The sequence below is a fragment of the Apodemus sylvaticus genome, chromosome 18 (assembly GCF_947179515.1).
Source record: "Apodemus sylvaticus chromosome 18, mApoSyl1.1, whole genome shotgun sequence".
Taxonomy (NCBI): Eukaryota; Metazoa; Chordata; class Mammalia; order Rodentia; family Muridae; genus Apodemus; species Apodemus sylvaticus.
The window spans coordinates 70,013,413-70,032,879 of NC_067489.1; the positions used below are offsets into that span (position 1 = coordinate 70,013,413).

Sequence of the window (19,467 nt, forward strand, 5' to 3'; positions counted from 1 at the left end):
CCACCAGCAAGGGAGCCTGCCTCCCGTCCTGACCCCTCAAAGCCCCCAGAGTGTGGGACAAACAGGCCCTGAACCCCAGCGTGGCTCCTGCTGCCTGAGGCACCGAGGCAGCGCTCCCGTCCCCAGGGCCGACAGCTGCTCAGAACACCTGCACAGGTGTGGCCTGGAGGCTGGCCTGCTCTGTTTCCGCAGAGGGGACAACTGAAGCGCAGCCCAGCCCCCACCCAAGCAAGGGGCGTGGCCATACACCGCCACTCAGTCTGCTAGTACACACACACACACACACACACACACACACACACACACGGGCGCAAGACCCGCACTCTCTTTCACACAGAGCCCTCTTGGCGTTGTTCCAGACGCCCCCACACTCTGTACATTAAGTTTTATTTTATTCTTTCTATTTTCAATTCTGTGTATTTGAGCGTGGGCGCTCTAAGAGGCCTCTGGAAGTGAGATCCCCTGGACCTGGAGTCACAGGGGTTGTGAGCGGCGGTTACGGTGCTGGGAACTGAGCTCAGGTCCTCTTCCAGAGCAGTAAGTGCTCTTAACTGCTGACGTAGCTCCTGTGACCCGCAATTTAACAACAACAACAACAACAACGGGTGGCTGTGTGGATGACAGAGGACAACTTTGTGGTGTCATCTTCACTCTGCCTTTCTGTGGGAGCTGGGGATTGAATGCAGACCTCAGATTGTCACTTGGCATCAAGCACCCTTGCCCAGTCAGCCACTCGCTGGTCACACTTTTAACTTTCTTCATTCATTCATTCATTCATCTTGTTTTTATATTCAGGTGCATGTGTGCTTTCTTTGCATCTGTGTCTATGTAACGTGCCTGCCTGATGCCCACAGACGCCAGAGGAGGGCCCTGTGCCCCTGGGACTGGGGTGAGCTGCTATGTGGGTGTGGGGACTGGATTGTGGGTCCTCTGCAGGGGCAGCCAGTGCGCCTAACCACTGAGCCTTCGCTCCAGCCCCTCATTCATTTCTTTCTTCCATACTTTCTCAAGTAGGCCAGGCTGGCCTTAAACACTCTATGTAGTCAGGGATAGCCTTAGACTCTGAGTGCTGGCATCATAGGTAGCCACAGACTTCAGGTGCATGGGGCACTGGATTGGGAACTCCGGGCCCGGTGCGTTCTACGGTCTACCCTCCACCAACCAAGACCTTTGTCCCCACCGCCACCGCCGCTGCCACCGCCACCGCCGTGTTCTGCAGAAGACTCGCACATGCTCAGTAAGGGCTGGGACCCTCGCAGGCCTCCTGGCACGGTCTGGTGGGATGGGCGCAGAGGCAGCTCTGAGGGCTTGAGGCACGCTCAGCGGGTGCCCTGCTGCGGAGCAGCCACCAGCCCTCGACTTCCTGTGGATGAGGGGTCCAAACCGCCCGGTTCCTCTCCCGGGGAACAGGATCCCAGCCACCACGCCCTGAAGCTAAGCCCTTCCGTCCTCGGTGCCCTCTTGGAGAGCCGCTCCAGCTGCCAGGCACAAAGCATTCGGTTGTATGTTATTTTGTGTAATTACTTGTGTGAGGCGAGTATGTGAACATTGGTACAGAGCCTGCAGAGGCCAGGAGGGGGCGACAGAGCTCCCTGACCTGGAGTGCCAGGGGCCATGCATGGCTGTTGAGGCTGGCACTTAAACCCAAGTCCCCGCAGGAGCGAGTCTCTTAGCCGCTGGGCCGCCTCTGCGCCCACCGCAGGACACGGTGACACTGCGGCCACCTCTGGGTCACATGCCAGCCTGGTCTGGGCCCTACAGGAAAGTCTGGGCTGGCTGGGGCGCTCCCGGCCTCCCCAGGGCCCTAGCGGTGGTTGTCAGCACGGCCAGCTCTTCTGCCTGCAGCGCCTGCATCCGAGCCACCTGCTGCTCCAACTTCCGGCGTTGCTCTTCCTGCTTCCGGTGGGCTGCTCTGAAGGCCAAGGCCAGAGCGCTGCGAGCAAGAGCGGAGAAGGGAGACGCCTGGCTGAGCTGGCACGAGGACCCAGCCGGGCCCCCGGCAGCGCGGCGCGGTGGGCTGCCCGCCGCCTCCCGTAGAGGCGGAGCCCGCGAGGCCCGGGCGGGCGTGCGCAGCCCCACCTGTGAGCCTTGCACAGCTCCCGGTGCAGCTCGGCGCTCTGAGCACGGCGGGTGCGGCCCTTCTGAGCCACCTGTTCCAGCTGCCGCCGCAGGCACTGCAGCTGTGCCCGCAGGTCCGCTGCCCTGCAGGGGTGCAAGAGAGGCCACCTCAGGTACTCTCGACCCAGTCCCTGGCCTCCCACACCTGCAAACCGGGCCACACTGGTGGCCGCTGCATACACTGCTCCCGACCCAACCCTCTTATGCATCCACCCCGCCCCACCCCGCCCCCGCCGCGCCCTGACACTCACCGGGCCAGGGACGCTGACAGTTCCTGGGACACATTCTCAGAGTCCCACACTTTGCCCATCTGACCACCCAGGAGGACAGGAGGGCCCTAAGGGAGGGAGGGGGTCGGGAGAGAATTCACTGTGCTCGCCTCAAGTGGGATAGGGAAGGCGCCCAGATCCCAGCTAGAACTCACCTTAGTTTTATTTTATTTTGACTTTTGACACAAGGTCTCTGAGTGTGGCCCTGGCTGTCCTGGAACTCACTCTGTAGACCAGGCTGGGCTCGAACTCAGACATCTGCCTGCCTCTGCCTCCTGAGTGCTGGCATTAAAGGCTTTGTGACACCATTGTCCGCCCATTTATTTAATGTGTGTGCATGCACGCGGGTGCTGCCGTCGCGGGAGGGAGGCAGAAGACAGCGTATGGGCGTTGGTCCTGTTCCCACTCGTTGGGTAGAGAGTGGGCCCCGTGCCTCCCTAAGGCCTGGGTCTCCGCCTTTAAGCCCCTGCGTGGCTCCGCCTTCTCACTAATTAAGGTGTCCTCTCCCTCAGGTGTCCCCCACGCTCCCCCAGCACCCTCCTCCCTCCAGCTTGTCTAGCCTGGAGATCTCCTTTCAAATTCTCACCAACTAGCTTCTGCTGGCTACATTTTATGAAGCAGCTAAGAACCCTCAAAGGGACCCTAACTCTCCAGCTCTGTTGAGGAACCCCAAGATTTTCAGTATTCCTTTTCAACTGACTTCTAAATATTTTTTGTTACTTTTAAAGATTGATTTCTTTGTATTCTCTGTGTATGGGTGTTTGCAAGTGTGCTGGTGCAGTGCCCACCGAAGTCATAGCCTCTAGAGCTGGAGTGATGGTGGTGAACACCGAGTGAGTGAGACTGGGACCCAGGGCTCTTACCCGCTGCGCCGTGGCTTCAGCACCGCCCTGCACCCCGGGATTGAACTGGGCAGGCTCGGCTGGAAACTGCCCGTTCTTTGGGCAGGGTCGCAGAATCTGCAGGTACCGTGACGGCAGGAGGCTTACCTGGTGGTGCTGTGGTCGGTCCTCCCCGGCCTCCTCCTCCTCGCTGCTCGGATCCTCGCTGCTGCCTCCACTGCTGCCGTCGCCAGCGAGGTGAGCCCGCTCCCAGCGAAGCTGCTGCAGGAGCAGGCGGTGGGCGGGGCCCTGGGCCCGCAGCGCAGCCTCCCGCAGCTCCAGCCCACGCTTCTCGCGCTGTGCGAGCTGCAGCCTCAGTACCAGGTCAGCCAGGCTGTCCTAGGGAGCGCAGGGGGCTGGAGTCAGCTTCTGGGGGACGGGGCCTTCGTGAGTAACCCCAGGAGTGGAGGCCTGGCAGAACCTCTCACCAGCACCATGGCCTTCCTCTTGTAAAAGCTACAGAGGAAGCCGGGCGGTGGTGGGGCACGCCTGTAATCCCAGCACTTGGGAGGCAGAGGCAGGCGGATTTCTGAGTTCGAGGCCAGCCTGGTCTACAGAGTGAGTTCCAGGACAGCCAGGGCTACACAGAGAAACCCTGTGTCGGTAAAAACAAAACAAACAAACAAAGCTACAGAGGAGAAATAACATTTGTGGAAGCTTCTAGAAGTTCTCAGACCTCCCTTTTGTTTTAATTTATTTTATGACAAGGAGAATGGTGCAGGTCATACTCCCAGCACTGGAGGCAGAGGCAGATGAATCTGAGTTCAAGACCCGCTAGATCTAGGCAGAGCGGTCCAGGCAGCCAGGGTTACAGAGAGCCCGGTGTGGGTTTGTAACTGAGTGCAGTGCCCGATGAGGCCAGAAGAGGGCGACAGAGCCCCTGGAGCGGCCGTGCTGCAGGTGCTGGCGTCTGATGCGGATCCTCTGCTAGAGCAGCCTGCCCCCAGCTCGGAGCCTGCTCTCCAGCCCGGCTCTGTGTCTTTTACGTTTTGCTTATTATACATTTTGGGACCCGGTCTCACTGCGGAGCTCAGTCCGAGGCCTGTGATGTCATGGTCCTCTCACCTGTGCTAGGCAAGCGATGCACTACCACTGAGCCACCCTGCCCCCAGCCCCAGGAACTCCCATGGTGGAGAACGCTGGGAAAGCGGCTAATCTCGACTGCCAACCTGACAGAATCTAAAATCGCTCCAGTCCTGTGGCTATGCCTCTGAGGAGTGCCTGAGTTAGGGTGACAGGGGTAGAGAAGCCCATATTCCCTGGGCTGGGGGGCTGGGCTGAGTAAGAAGTAAACTGAGGCATGCATCTCTCTCCGCTTCCGACTGCAGAGGCAATGTGACTGCTGCCTCAGGCTATGGCAGTCATGACTTCCTGCCAGGACAGACCACACCCTGCAACTGCCAAACAGGAACAAACCTTCCTTCCGGAAATCGCTCCTGTCAGATTTATTTCATCATAGCAACCAAAGGGAGCTTATAGAATCTTATGTCAAACCTGATCAGGAGGACAAACTCCTATGCAGTCCTCAAAACCTCACCTCCAATTCTCCTTCATACAAGAAACCAGCTCCCCACTCAAGGGACACCCTGCTTGCCTCTGGGCTCTAATAACATCATCAAGGATGTGTTGTGACCATCTCGGCACATTCCTACCCGGGTAGCCGCTAGGTCCTGCTGGATCTGAGACTTCTCCAGCTGGGGCAAGGCGGGGCCAGGCTGCGTCTCCAGAATGGCCTGCACTGTTGCTTCTGCATGCGGCATGGTGGGCTTGGGTGCAGTGGCAGGGCCAAGTGCTTCGGGGATCTTCACCAGAGCCCAGCGCTCCCGGAGGTGCTGGACATAGGCGTGGAGCTGAGCAGCCAGTTCATCTGGTGTAGGCGCGTCCACACTACTGCCCTCTGGGCTGGAAAAGACAGGAAGCAGAGCAGCTGTGCCCAGTGCACAGTCCTTGGGAGCCGCAGTTCTATGTTGCCTGGGGCCTCCCAGTCTTGTCCTCCAGCGTTACATGGTGGCAGGTGCTGGGGCTCAGTCCACAGAGCTTGTTTAGCACATATGAGGTTTCATGCCTGGCGCCGTATTAATATCCCAGCTCTCAGGAGAAGGAGGCAGGAGGGTCAGGAGTTCAAGGTCACCTCAGATACATAGCAAGATGGCGAGCCTTGACAGCAGTTACACCACTAGGGGAGTTTGAATTTGCTTCTGAGGTGAGGTGCACGCAGCTCTGCTGGATACCAAGGCTGCAGTGCAGACACAAAGCCAGGAGCTCATAGCCATTGGCATGGATGTCCCTTAGAAGGACGTTGATAACCTTGCCAGGTTCACACAGGTTGTTGGCAGTGCCACCTTCCTTTGCTGAAGCCCTGGCCACTTCCTGTCCCCCTCCCCTACTTCCTGGCTGCCGCAGTGGCAGTGGATTGACACCTCTGAAGTCATAAGCTCAAACTTAATAATCACCTAACAAACGTAATAAACCTCTCTTCACTGATTTTTTTTTAGAGGCTGAAACCAGGGTCTATGTTACTTGTTGCTTTGTGTATGTGTGTATTTGGTGTTGTATTTATTTCAGATAGGATCACACTGTGTGGGCTAACCTGGAACGACTCCAACTCTGTCTCTTGAGTGCTGAGATCAAGACTGTCAGCGCACCTGGTACCACTGAGTAACCTACTCCAGTCAGGCCTTGTGTCAGGCAAACGTGATTAGCTCAGAGGCAATGCTGGGCAGTGACCAATGACCCTGAGACAGAAGCCCTACACACAGCAGGCCCGCCCCCTCACTCTCACCTGGGCCGGGGTGTCTCTACATCCATGGCTGCTTCCTTCTTCACCAGCAGCCTAGAGGCCTCCTCTTCAGCAGCCTGCAGGTCACCCTGGGTAGCTCCAACTCCAGCTCCCAGGCTAGCCGTCTTCAGAGCAAGCAGCGCCTCATACACCTCCTCACAGTCCTCGCTGTGGGATAGGATCTAAATGTTTCAACATTCAGCCCCAACCCAGGCAGAGACAAGCAGATCTCTGCAAGGTCAAGGCCATCCTGGTGTACATAGAAAGTTCCAGGCCTGCCTGGGCTACACAGTGAAACCCTGTCTCAAATAATATACAGCAAACCACAGAAGACACCTCTCAGTGCTCATTCTTTGTGGGTCAGAGTAAGATGTCGTGGTGAGGCAGTGTGTCTTCTGAAGGTACTGTGTCCGTCTGTACCGTCCTAGCATGCAGCACCACCCCACCCCCAGCCACCACCATCACTGGGAGCAGGCACAGACCTATACTGCAGAGCCAGGCGCAGGGCTGTGGCTTCAGCTTCCCGCTTGCCCAGCTTAATGCTGAGGCTCTCGCATCGGCCCTTGTAACCCTGGAGCACAGCCAGAAGAAGGCGGTTGAAGCACTTCAACGTCTCAATGCTCCTGCCTCCAAAGGTGGACAACAGGGAAGGTGAGTGAGGCTCCAATCACCCAGAGCCATTTTCTCCCCCTCCCCATCACAACCCAGTGGCAGAAGAAATGGTGCCCTTAAAAGCTCAGCAGCTGTGACTCAGCTGCTCACCCCTGGAGCTGCCCCATCTGTTCTTCCATGAGGTACATCTCCTGAGCTGGATGCTGTGTAGAAAGGCACGCAAAGCTCCGGGTACTGGAGTCACTCCGGAGGCGTTGGAGACAGGGGTGAGCCATGGGGGAGTCCTGCCAAGAAGACATGCTTGATTATCTAATATCAAAAGCCCCAAAAGTACTTTTCTCCACTTTTTGCAGAGCTGGGGGTAGAACCAGGGCCTTGGATCACGTTACGCATCTGTTTCACCACTGAGGTACAGTGGCATCTTTGGTTTGTTTTGGGGAGGGTATTGGTGTACACATATGGGATGTGTGTGTGTGTGTGTGTGTGTGTGTGTGTACACCATGGCATGTGAATGGGTGTCAGGGGACAACATTGGAGTCAATTCTCTCCTTTCACTTTGTGGGACCCAGGGGTTAAACCTGTATCTGCAGGCTTGGTAGCAGGTACCCCAAGAAGCTGAGGCATCTCACCAATGACTTTATTTTTCTTCACTATGGAGACAGGGTCTCACCACATTTACTGATCATGTTCCTTCTGTCTTGGGCTCTTAGACAGTTGGAGTGACTGTGCGGTGACTGCTTTGAGCTACCAAACTGGTGACTTAAGCTTTTTTTCTTTTAATTTTACGTGTATGGGTGTTTGCCTGCATGTCCGTCTGTGCACGTGTATGCCTGGTGCCTGTGGAGCCCTGAAGGAGGCAGGCATCGGATCCTCTGAACAACAGTTCCAGATGATTGTAAGCTGCCGTGTGGGTACAGAGAACTGAACCTGAGTCCTCTAAGACAGCAGCAGCTAGCACCCTGACCACTGGGCTGTGTCTCCAAGTCCTGACCAGTTCTTTCAGAAACTGTAGGTTGTATAGACAGTTGTCTACCCAGAGAAAAGTCCCTGAACCTGAGCGGATGGACGAGGGCTTTTCCTGCCAGAACAACGGATGGACGGACGGACGTCCCTCAGAGATTAGTGAGCAAACAAGGGATCAAAGAACACCCCGAGGCCAGACCGGATGTCTGCAGGAGGTTAGACCGCAGTCGCTAGGAAGGGACAAGCTCCAGGTCCCCAGCTTTTGTGAGCTGTCACTCAGGCTTTGGTGATGAAGCTGTGCTTGCACCATTTCTGCCCATCAACCTGTATGTCACTATAATCCTATATGTTCCATATTCACACCCATAATATGTACTCAGAATCCTGCTTGTAACCCCAATAAAACGCATTGGTTTACCACGTTGTACTTTGATGGTGTCGTGGGCACCCTGTCTGTGGTCATTAGATATGTGTACTGTCTCCCCCGGAAGTTTTGTCACACGGCATTATGGGATCCCCTAAAGCACAGAGTGACGTTTCTCCCTCACACCGGGAAAGCAGCGACTATCATGACTTGGACTCAGAAGGCGTGAGGCTTTACCTGCGGTGCCCATGGTCTCCTTTCGGCCCCAGAGCTGCTGGAGTTGCTGTTTCTATGCCCTGCTCTGAGGGTGGAGGGAGGCGGGGAGGCTTTCAGCTGCATCAGGGAATCCTCCAGCTCCTGCACCTGCCAGTGAGAGAGGATCAGACCATGACTTCACATATCCAACCAGTTCTCTCCAGCAGCAGCGGCGGCGGCGGCGGCCTGTCAGGGTAGCCTGGGACGGTCCTGTTGCCACAGAGCGCTCATCACTTAAGGCCTAACCAAGGGAGTGCAGCTACCCAGGGTGCAGCCAGGGTGAGGCAGGACCATTACCACGTTTTTTTTTTTGGGATTTATTTTTATTATTTTATATGCATTGGTATTTTCCCTGCATGCATGTCTGTGGGACGGGAGTCACAGGCAGTTGTGAGTTGCCATGTGGATGCTGGGAACCAAATTGAGGTCTGCTGGAAGAGCAGCCTGTGCTCTTAACTGCTGAGCCATCTCTCCAGTCCTCCACTTTATTCCTTTCTGTTTGGGATACTGTTTCCCGACATCATGTATATACCTCCCAACCGAAGCCACCCCCAACCTCAGCCTTCCAAGCAGCTGGGATTTCAAGTGTGCACCACTTCACTCAGGAGAATTTTTTTTTTTTTTGTCATGAGAAGCCACGCCCCTAACCCCTCATTAGAGGATTCTAGCTATCACTCTACCCTCTGAGTCACACCCACAGCCCTGACTGGAGGATTCTTAGCTGAGCCAAATAGGGCTCTGTATCCCTACTTGGCCTGGTTCTGTTTTGAGACGTTTGCCTATCTCGTCATAGCTAGTGCTAAATTGTGACCCTCTCATCTGAGCCTCTGAAGTCCTTATCATTACAGGCTTCCCTACCACATCTGGGTTGACCATCACCCACCATCTGCAGGTTCCTGCTCACCTCCACCTCACCCGTCCTTCACTCTCAGGATTATGGTCCACCGCCAGACTGTTCCTCTCACAGTCATCAGATGGTGCGAGTGAACACATCTGCAGCAGGTCAGTTCCCCTCAGAACCCACCACGCACAAGAGCACACCCGCTTTCAATACCCTGCACTCTGTGGCCTTCCCCCACCCCACGAGCCTTCATCTCTCCCATCTGTTCCAGCCACAGTGACCTCAGCATTTGTGCTGGTTCATGTGAACTTGACATCAGCTGGAGTCATTTTGGAAAGGGGACCACAACTGAGAAAATGCTCCCCCAAATGGACCTGCAGGCATTTTTCTGATTGATGGGGAGGGAGGCCCAGTCCATTGTGGGTGGGGCCATCCCTGGGTTGTTGGTTCTGGTTCTGTAAGTCAGTCCGCAGAGCCCTCCATGACCTCTGCTTCAGCTCCTGCCTCCAGACTCCTGGCTTCCCTCAGTGCATGCAGCCTGAGAGCCTTCAGATGACGTAAGCCTCTTCCTCCCCAATTGCTTTTAGTTGTTTTAGTGCAGCAATCGAAACCCTAAAACAAGTCTGGTTTAATCCCAGCACTGGGAAAGCAGAGGCAGGTGGATCTCTGTGATTTTGAGGCCATCCTGGTCTACAAAGAAAGTTCAAGACAGCCAGGGCTCTGTTACACAGAGAAACCCTGTATCCGAACAAACAAAAAAAATAAAAAGCACCATAGGATTAGTGTGTGTGTGTGTGTGTGTGTGTGTGTGTGTGTGTGAGAGAGAGAGAGAGAGAGAGAGAGAGAGAGAGAGAGAGAGAGTGCAGTGCAACTGACACAGGGTCTGTAACCCAGGCTAGCCTTGGACTCAGTCTTCAGCTGAGAACAAAGCTGGTCTTAGCCAGGGCTCACCGAGGACAGATTGTCCCTCCTGGGCTTCCTTAGTGTTAAGACCTGCCCGTCCTGCTCGCTCCCTCTCACTGTGCTGTCTCACACTGTGCTGTCACTCACTTCCTTGGCATGTCTGTCACTGCTCCACGTCACTGTGTCTGCTCCCAAGGCAGGATCTGCCTCTTCCCCAGTTACCAGCTCACCTGTCTCTGCAGAGTCTCCTTCTCTGCCTCGGCGTCCCGCAGTGCCGCCTGCGTGAACGCCAGCTCATCCTCCCGGTTGCCCAGGGCCAGCCGCAGCCAGGCGTTCCTCTCCATGACGCGAGCTGCCTCCTGCTGCCCAGGCCCAGCAGCTTCTCCCTCATCACCCAAGGCCTCTGGAGCCTCCGGGCCTCTGGGCCTTGGAAAGCTTCGGGAGCGGTGGCGCCAGGCAGCTACCACTGCTTCAAGGGAGCTCAGCCTGCACTGCAGGGTCTCGTACACACTGGGTGCTGGTATCTCTGCAGGGCCAGGATCCAGGGGTGCCTCTTGGGGGGCCTGGGGGGCTTCCACCTCTGGCTTGCACTGTTCTTCTGGGCTGAGGGCGGGTGGGACCACATGGGATCGCACATCACAATCCTCCTCGGTGCTGTGAAGAGTCGGGAAACCCCAGCCACCTGAGGCTCTGCAGAGGCCAGGAGGGCTGACCCCAGGGTCCCAGGAAGGTGGAGCAGGGGATGAGCTGCGTGGCTGCAGGATGGACAGGAAGAGGAGAGAGGCAGCGGCAGAGGCAATGGCGGGTGAGCGGCAGGAGGCAGCTTTGTGGGGTCCTGGGCTGGAACACAGGGTACACACTAAATGCGTCTTACCGGTTCCCAGGGCCCTGCAGGCCAGGACCAAGGTGTCCCTGCCGCTGCTCAGGTTTACTCTCAGAGTTTCCATTGGGGGCATCTATCTCCTCTGAGCTCTCAGCCACAGGGTCCAGCTCCGCCTGTGAATGAACCCCCACCCCACCCACCCCACACAGTCTCTAGCCCATCACATCCAGCTCCGCCTGTGGAGGACCCCCCTACACCACAGCAGGGTCTGAGCCAAGCCAGCTGGGTTCCCAGGATCCACGAGGCTGGGTGTGGCAGGAAGAGGAGCACACTTACAGGCAGAGGATGCCTCCCTCGCCGGCTTCGGGGCCGCGTGGCCCGGGCACTCATGGTCTCTGTCACTACAGCCTGCTCTCAGTACCGGCCTTCAGCACCTCCAGTCCTTGCTCTTTGGTTTTTTTCTGTAGAAATTTTGGGAGGTCTGCACTGATTGACACGTTTAAATATTTGGATACCTCTCCAATAGCGCCCACTAACCGTCTACTTGTCCCCTGCTCCCCGCCCCCACCTCTGCCGGGCATCCCTCCTCCCTCAGCTGTCCGAGTGCATTATCTCCTATCTGTGCCCCCCTTCCCTATGGAAGCATTGGGTAGGGACCCTAAGAATCCTCTTTCCTCCCACGGCTCTTAGCAAACGCCCTCACTCCGGGGATTGGCCCTGAGACCCTCTTCTCTGCTTCTCCAGAGCACCTCGGGAAGACCTGAGCTCCGGGGCAGATCTCCGGCCATTCTGGCCGCTGGCTACTGAGGCTGCGATGGCCAAAAGCGGCCTGGGAGGGGCTGGGAAGCAGGAAGCCCCTTACCCTGATCACATGGACGCACGCTTATTGTTTCGTTTCCTTCTCCAGGATGCCGGCTTCCTCCAGAACGGGAAGGGGATGGAGGACCAAGACCTTTGTCCCACTCCAAGATATCAGTATCCCTTTATCTGAGTCCAAACCTTCCATTTTCATTTTGGATTTTCTGTGTCCCCCGGTTCACCAGGGCTCACTCACTCTAATGCGAAGGGGCTTGTTTTTTGGTTTTTTGTTTTGTTTTGGTTTTGTGTGTGTGTGTGTGTTTTGAAATACATAAAACAGAACTGTAGGTGTTGACTCCAGCATTTGCAAAGCTTTTCTTTTTCATTACTTCGAGTTACTCATCTTCGTCTGCGGTCGTACTTCTCCTAGATCCACCTCGGGTCCTCAGGATTGGCGGCAAGAGCCTGCGCCTGCTCAGTGGCCCACACCGTTTAATGAGAGTGAACTTCTGCATCAGGTGGTTGGAGGCGCTGGCAACGATGAGTTTGTCCACTGTATGCTGGTTTCTTTACTGTTTCTTTCCATTTTGGTTTTTACACAGCGTCTTATATAGCTCAGGCTGGTCTAAACGCCCGATTTTCGTCTCCGGGCGTCTGGAGTGTTGGGATGACAGGTGTGCACCACCACCCGCATCGAGGTACTGGTGAATGAATGCCAACTAAGTCTCATAAGTAACTGAGAAGGCCCTGGGCAAGCCCAAGCCAAGTCCTACCCCATAAACCATCAAACGGCCCCGCCCAGCTCAGTCCCCTGCCCTGTCTCAGCAGAGACCTTGAGAACCATAGTGTGATTAAACCCGAATTACAAATTACGCCCAGCCTTGCTTCTGTCCATCACGGGTTACACCCACTCCCAGTACTACCCCTCTTCAGCCCCATTCCAGACGGTGACACTCCGAGCCACACCCCAGAATGCCTCAGCCTATCAGCTTCCGTGTCCCGAGAGCCACTGAACTACATTTCCCAGAAGGTGTCTGGGCAGCCTCACAAACTTCCGGTCAGGAAGATGGCGGCTTCCTAGAATCCTGATTTACTGGCCGCGGTGCCCAGGCTCCAGAGTGGAACCTGCGGAGGAGTGAATGCGCGCGAGCTTTGTGTCACCGTGGTCTAACTTCGATCCGGCTTGCTGCAGCTCCAGGTTCGTTCTGCTTGAGGACTTGGGGGGCTTCGAAGTCCCGAGATACCACCCCCATTAACGCGCATCCATTGCCGGGTCCACGACTTGGGCTTCCTATGTTTTCCTAGGAACCTGACCCGCGCCGCATCAGGGGAAAAGGAGCTTTGGGAAGCTGCAACTGTATCTTTTCGGCTCCGCAAACCAAATCTCCCAGGTGTGGGAGCCACTGGAGGCCTCAATAGGTCAACTGGGTTGTGCTTATTGGTCCAGTGAAGGGGGACAGTGTTCGTCCTGTGTAAACTGTGGAAAGCTAAGGATGAACAGTAGTTCGGTTGGTACAGTGCTTGTGGTTCTTTTGGTGGAGAGCTCCCCTAGCTTGCATGAGGACTGGGTATCAATCACCTAAACTACGTGCGGTGGCGTACCTCCCAGCACTTGGAACGTGGGCACGGCGGTACCAGGCCATCCTAAGCCATACAGCTTTGGAGTTAGAGTCCAGCCTGGGCCACATGAAGCTGTCACAGACAGAAAAGAAAACGAGAAAGCTGTTAATTACTTCACCTAAGGGTGGCTCCTGGACACACTGTCTTGTGGGAGTATTCTGCAGCCATCAGAGACTCCTGTGCTGTAAGGGGCTCATGCCCAGCCTCTGACTTCTTACTAACCAATGTCTTTACAGACTCTCAAGGCAGGAGCCTGGCTTCCACACTCCCCCCTCCACCCAGCCACTCGGGAACCATGGAGGTGGCTGAGGCCAACAGCCCCACTGAGGAGGAAGAAGAGGAGGAGGAAGAAGGAGAGGAGACAGTATCTGAGCCCAGGCCTCACACTCGCTCCAATCCTGAGGGGGCTGAGGACCGTGCCCTGGGGGCTCAAGCCAGTGTGGGCAGCCGCAGCGAGGGTGAGGGCGAGGCAGCCACTGCGGATGGGGCAGCCAGTGGCCCGGGAGCTGGGACGAAGCCCTGGCAAGTACCAGCATCGGCATCTGAGGTCCAGATTCGAACACCAAGGGTCAACTGTCCAGAGAAGGTGGTATGTGGGGGTCTTGGCTGGGAGATGTGGGGCGGAGGCCACTCCTATCTTGTGAGATTCTCTAAGTTGCAGCTTCAGTTTTCTATAGGTTCCATGAACATCACACGCTTGGTAGCTTAAGCGTCACTGAATTTAGATTCTTGTTTTTATTTTTTTGTTTTGTGGCACCTGGATTTCCATTTGTGTTACTAGCTGCTCCCCCTCCATTCTAGGCAGAGGCTCCACCCCTGAGCCACGCCCCCAGCCCGTCTTGAGCTCTACAGCTGGGTCCTACCGAAACTATAATGGCTGACTGGACTGTCCCATGCCTTCTGTCTTCTCTTTGTGTTTCAGATCATCTGTCTGGATCTTTCGGAGGAGATGTCTGTGCCAAAGCTGGAGTCCTTTCATGGGTACCGTGGCATCAAGTTTGGACATAGGCCACTCAGAATGCATATAGGTCATCCCTTCACTCAGTACATTCAAGTGTCCATGACACTGGCACTTCCAGGGTTGTGTCCTGGGCTTCTGACCACATGTGACACTCTTAGGAGCCCACTGACCCTCGCTGGCCTCAAGGTGATGGCCGGCCACTGTCTCGCTCATGAAACTCTGTGTGTGCCCTGGCAGCTGGGTATCCGGTGTCACATCTGGACTGACCTTGCTCAGGAGTCAGGGGTACACACCTGACATCACAGCACTGAGAGGCAGGGGAGGAGTCAGGGGTACACACCTGACATCACAGCACTGAGAGGAGGAGGAGTCAGGGGTACACACCTGACATCACAGCACTGAGAGGCAGGGGAGGAGTCAGGGGTACACACCTGACATCACAGCACTGAGAGGAGGAGGAGTCAGGGGTACACACCTGACATCACAGCACTGAGAAGAGGAGGAGGAGCCAGGGGTACACACCTGACATCACAGCACTGAGAGGAGGAGGAGCCAGGGGTACACACCTGACATCACAACACTGAGAGGAGGAGGAGTCAGGGGTACACATCTGAGATCACAGCACTGAGAGGCAGGGGAGGAGGAGTCAGGAGTTCAAGGTCTACTTTGGCAATACAGCTTGGGCTCTACAGCGTGTTTGAGGCTAGCCTGCACTACACAGTGAGTTTGAGGCTAACCTGGTATGTATCAGTGTTCTGTATATGAGTGAGACTTAATAGAGTGGCTCCCAGGCTGAGGTCCAGCCGGCCACCAAGGGCAGCAGAAGATCCAACAATCCAGTCCATGAGGCTGGGTGTCTCGGCCGCTCTTTAGCGTGCTCCACAATCCTGAAGAAGTGGGCTCTGATGCCAGTGAAGGAGCAGACTTGCTAGACGGAGCAGAGCAAGGGCCAGCAGACGAAGTGTCCTTCTCTCATGTCCCTTACCTAGGCTGCAGGCAGAGGGCCCAGATTCAAGGTGGGGTTTCCCACATCAGAGGTCTGGACTAGAAGCCGATCTTCCCACTTCAAATGATTTAATTAAAAATAAATAAATAAATAAATAAATAAATAAAAATCCCACAGGGCGGTGGCGCACGCCTTTAATCCCAGCACTTGGGAGGCAGAGGCAGGTGGATTTCTGAGTTCGAGGCCAGCCTGATCTACAGAGTGAGTTCCAGGACAGCCAGGGCTACACAGAGAAACCCTGTCTCAAAAAACAAAAAGAAAAGAAAAACCAAAAAGAAAAAAAAAATCCTTCCCTGGTGTGCCCAGCCACTTGGGTTTTAGTTAATGCCAGATGTTGCCTAGTTGACAACCAGCACTAACTGTCACCCCTGGCTGTTGGCACCCTGCTGCTATTACCTGACCTCTGTCACCCTGCCCGCCCTCCCAGTTCTAGGACGAACGCCCTGAATGTGTCTCAGAAGATGGTTGAGATGTTTGTGCGCACAAAGCACAAGATTGACAAGAGCCACGAGTTCGCACTGGTTGTGGTGAATGACGACTCCGCCTGGGTGAGTGGGGGGGGCGCAGACAGGGACCCTGGGGAACCTCAGGGCCAGGAGCCCCGGCACCAAAGTCTTGACTTGCCCACAGCTGTCTGGCCTGACCTCTGACCCACGAGAGCTCTGCAGCTGCCTGTATGACCTGGAGACGGCGTGCTGTTCCACATTCAGTATCCTTGTGCTGACCCCAGCCCGACTTCAGTGACGCTGTGGTGGGGCCTCAGTAGTGCCGTGGGGTCCCCGCAGCCCATGGCTGTGCATCCAATCCAGACCCGGGAATCAGTGTTTTCCTGAGAGTAGCATGGGGATGCTTCAGAACCCTGCCTCTCCCTCTCCCTCTCCCTCCCTCTCTCTCTCTCTCTCCCTCTCCGTCTCCCTCTCTCTCTCTCTTTCTCTCTCTTATCATTGTGAACCTTCATGTGGTGGCTGGGATTTGAACTCAGGACCTGTGGAGGAGCAGCCAGTGCTCTTAGCCACTGAGCCATGTCTTTAGCCCCGCCCTGTAATTGTTTATTGTTTAATATTTCTTTACTGCGATAGGCTCTCCCTCATTATGCAGCTGTCTTGGAACATGTTCTGGACCAGGTTTGCTTCAAATTCACAGAGATCCACCTGCCTCTGCCTCCCAAGTGCTAGGGTTAAAGTCATGTCCACTGCCCCACATCAAATATGTAATTACTATGTTTTTGAGACTATTTCTCATGTAGCTGAGGCTGACCTTGAGTTCGCAGTGCAGCTAGGGATGGCCTTGAACATCTGACTTGTCTGCCTCCACCTCCTAAGATGTCAGAATGACAATGCGCTGAGCACGTGCTCTAGTAACTGAGGTACAAGCACTCCAGCAACTGAGTTACAAGTACCCTAGCAACTGAGCCCAAGTCCCAGCAAACTGTGGGATTTTGTCCAGTAAGATCTCAAATGGAGTATCCCATGTATGACATTCTAGGCAGAGTCACGTGCAGACCCACCACAGGTTGGTGCTGGGGCGGAGGAATGTCAACCCAGAATTTGGAAAGCTGAGGCAGGAGGATTGGAAGTTCCAGGCCAGCCTTAGCTACAAACCTAGACTCTCAAAAACGCAAAATCAGCAACAACAACAAAAGGGCAACAACAACGCTGCCTGATACACAAGGGTGCCAACCCCAAGCCAGCCGGAACCAGGCTCTGCTCTGGCGGCCTGCGTGGGGTGGGGCAGGAGTCAGTGAGTGGGACTGAGGGTGCACAGGGAGCGCGCCGCTGGAGGGCCAGCACACGCTGGTGCCCTCTTACGCCTTCCATCTTGCTGGCCCTAACGTGCAGGCCCCCCCCCCCCCCTGTTCCCCGACCACCTGAATTAAGGAAGCAAGAGTGGCAGGAGAGTGGAGCTCCGGAGCGCCCCCAGGGGCACCCACCCAAGGTGGGTGAGAGGAAGCAGGCTTAGAGAGGTGCACGTTGGGGTGGGGCCCATCAGCCTCTAAGGTCAAGGAATCCCCTGCCTCGGAGCTGGCACCTTGTCCTTAACGTCCTCCCAGATCTGGAAGGCCTCTTCAGCCTCATGTGAGTGCTCATCCCCGACAAAGCCTGGCCCTGGGTCCCCCGCATCCCCTCCCCCAAGGTGCTGACGCCAATTAAGGCCGTCGAGTGGGCGGGGCTTCAGGAGAAGCCAGTGTCTAGCTGGGAAGCTTGAATGTTGTGTTGTTGTTTGAGACAGGGTTTCTCTGTGTAGCTCTGGCTGTCCTGGAACTCACTCTGTAGACCAGGCTGGCCTCGAACTCAGAAATCCGCCTGCCTCTGCCTCCCAAGTGCTGGGATTAAAGGCGTGCGCCACCACCACATGCTTTTGAAGAAGCCTTCTAAGCTTTTTCCTTATGCATTTACTGCGCATGTGTCATGATGCATGTATGGAGGTCAGAGGGCAATTTGTGAGAATCCTCTGCTTCTGCTTCCTGCCGGAGCCTTGAGCTCAGGTCTGCAGGCGCCGCTGCAGGCGGTTTCAGCCCCATTTCCCTGCCCTGGCTTTTGTTTAGCATGCAGTGCCCTGGGATCTTGGCCTGAGGAGCTTGGCTGAGATGTGGGGCTAACGTCACGTACGGGTCTCCGTATCTGCAGCTCCCGCGGCTGGGAGGGGTCTGGGACGGGCGGAGGGCAGCTGGGTACTGAGCCCCCCGTTCTGTAGCCAGCAGAAGACGGAGCTGCCAGCCACGGAGAACGTGCAGACCATCCCGCCCCCCTACGTCGTGCGCACCATCCTGGTCTACAGCCGCCTGCCTTGCCAGCCCCAGTTCTCTCTGACGGAGCCCATGAAGGTGAGCCTGGAGGGAAGGGAGGGCAGTGGTCAGACCCCAGAGGGGCCCTGTCAGGATCGCAGAGGTCGGCTAAGCGCTCGCCCACCTGTCTCACCACTGCAGAAGATGTTCCAGTGCCCCTACTTCTTCTTCGACATCGTTTACATCCACAATGGCGCCGAGGACAAGGAAGATGATGTGAGCTGGAAGGTGAGATGTCCGCGGAGGATTGGGGGACATCTCGGGACATCCGGCTCCGGCCCGCCCCTCCCTGCCATTGACCCAGTCATTCGGCCTTTTGTCAACCAGTCCCTACATTGCCACTTTGAGCTGGTGGTGGGGACTTGGGAGGCCACTGCTCTGGCAGCCCAGGGGGCAAACTCAGCCGCGCCCCACCATGCCTAGCCCCCCACCTTGAGTGCAGCACCTGAAGGCTGAGGGGAACTCTGATGTGGGGGTGTCCCGTCCAAGTGGCTCTCCTCTGCTTGGTTGGTGTCGGGGAATAGGTGCTGACTGCAGTAGTTTGTGGCCTGGCCAACTCCTCTTTACCCCTCAGAACCCACTCTAGATGTCCCTTTCTTGGGCTGGAGAGATGGCTGAGCCGTTAAAGGCTAGGCTCACAACCGGAAAATATAAGAGTTTGTCCCTTTCTCTGGGAAGGCCTCCAAGGGCAGGAGGGCCCGTGAGGACTGATGGGCACTCTAAGCGCCGCCCCTGCCTCTGCAGGACATGTTCGCCTTCATGGGCAGCCTGGACACCAAGGGCACCAGCTACAAGTATGAGGTGGCACTTGCCGGGCCTGCCGTGGAGCTGCACAATTGCATGGCCAAGCTGCTGGCCCACCCACTGCAAAGGCCCTGCCAGAGCCACACGAGCTACAGCCTGCTGGAGGAGGACGAGGAGGCCGGGGAGGGCGAAGTCACCGTGTGACCTATCATCCGTGACCTCTCCACCGCCTCCTGTGAGGCGAGCACAGCCACACCCTCTCCTGGCCCGCACTCAGTCCCGCGCTGTCCACTGTAAAGTCATTCTTCATGGGACCATTTTTGTCACCAAAATAAAAATCTGAGGCCCCTGAGCCCCTCTTGGTGTCACTCTGGGCTCACTGAGACCGGTTGTTCAGCAGTCACAGGACACAGGCACCGAACAAAGCTGTGCTGTGTGCCTCCAGGCCCCGCGGTGTCTGAGTAACCCTCAGGCCGGCATTCACTGCACTGTCCAAACTCCTCTTCACCCTACAGAACCCGCTCCAGATGTCCTTTTCTCCAGGAAGTCCTCCAGAGACAGGAAAGATCTATTGTAGGTGGAACTGGTACGGCTGTCAAAGTGGGTTTGGGTGACATCTGTCGCCCCCCAATCTCAGGACCCTGGTCTGATTGAACTTGTGTAGCCGTGAGGCCTCCATGAGCAATCACTCCCTGGGGTTTTGGAACCCTGATGCCCTAGGCCGGGGTGGAGACATAGGGTGTAC

General features: G+C 56.1%; 2 protein-coding genes across 7 annotated transcripts; one reads left to right on the top strand and one right to left on the bottom strand.

Annotated features, from left to right (window-relative positions):
• Positions 1-1,495: 1,495 nt before the first annotated feature.
• On the bottom strand, positions 1,496-11,762 carry Ushbp1 (USH1 protein network component harmonin binding protein 1). 4 transcript variants are annotated; one of them, XM_052162737.1, is made up of 13 exons: positions 11,671-11,762; positions 11,145-11,269; positions 10,860-10,981; positions 10,216-10,639; positions 8,224-8,349; positions 6,810-6,943; positions 6,530-6,670; positions 6,051-6,215; positions 4,921-5,170; positions 3,377-3,607; positions 2,370-2,455; positions 2,080-2,202; positions 1,496-1,933 (listed from the first exon to the last, which is right to left on the bottom strand). In XM_052162737.1, exons 2-13 carry the CDS (start codon positions 11,196-11,198, stop codon positions 1,756-1,758), a joined length of 2,034 nt encoding a protein of 677 aa, XP_052018697.1. In that variant the 5' UTR covers positions 11,199-11,269; positions 11,671-11,762; the 3' UTR covers positions 1,496-1,755. The 4 variants fall into 4 exon arrangements, with proteins under 4 accessions (XP_052018697.1, XP_052018694.1, XP_052018695.1 ...); XM_052162734.1 differs by lacking the exon at positions 11,671-11,762 and adding an exon at positions 11,558-11,653; XM_052162735.1 differs by lacking the exon at positions 11,671-11,762 and adding an exon at positions 11,512-11,645.
• An 878-nt stretch (positions 11,763-12,640) lies between these two features.
• Babam1 (BRISC and BRCA1 A complex member 1) lies at positions 12,641-19,074 on the top strand. 3 transcript variants are annotated; one of them, XM_052161947.1, is made up of 10 exons: positions 12,641-12,804; positions 12,912-12,997; positions 13,463-13,815; positions 14,149-14,207; positions 15,621-15,741; positions 15,824-15,902; positions 17,244-17,268; positions 17,888-18,017; positions 18,120-18,206; positions 18,723-19,074. In XM_052161947.1, the coding sequence occupies exons 1-10, from the start codon at positions 12,746-12,748 to the stop codon at positions 18,924-18,926; spliced, it is 1,203 nt and encodes a 400-aa protein (XP_052017907.1). In that variant the 5' UTR covers positions 12,641-12,745; the 3' UTR covers positions 18,927-19,074. The 3 variants fall into 3 exon arrangements, with proteins under 3 accessions (XP_052017907.1, XP_052017908.1, XP_052017909.1); XM_052161948.1 differs by lacking the exon at positions 12,912-12,997; XM_052161949.1 differs by lacking the exon at positions 12,641-12,804 and having other exon boundaries at positions 12,958-13,025.
• Positions 19,075-19,467: the final 393 nt, after the last annotated feature.

Coding starts and splice junctions, on each gene's coding strand:
- Ushbp1 (XM_052162737.1), bottom strand. CDS start 11,198: ATGAGTGCCCGGGCCACGCGGCCCCGAAGCCGGCGAGGGAGGCATCCT. Junction 6,216..6,529: donor CGCCTGGCTCTGCAGTATAG/GTCTGTGCCTGC, acceptor CCTATCCCACAG/CGAGGACTGTGAGGAGGTGT. Junction 3,608..4,920: donor AGGACCTAGCGGCTACCCGG/GTAGGAATGTGC, acceptor TGCGCTCCCTAG/GACAGCCTGGCTGACCTGGT.
- Babam1 (XM_052161947.1), top strand. CDS start 12,746: ATGCGCGCGAGCTTTGTGTCACCGTGGTCTAACTTCGATCCGGCTTGC. Junction 15,903..17,243: donor GGCGTGCTGTTCCACATTCA/GTATCCTTGTGC, acceptor ACGTCCTCCCAG/ATCTGGAAGGCCTCTTCAGC. Junction 18,018..18,119: donor CTCTGACGGAGCCCATGAAG/GTGAGCCTGGAG, acceptor TCACCACTGCAG/AAGATGTTCCAGTGCCCCTA.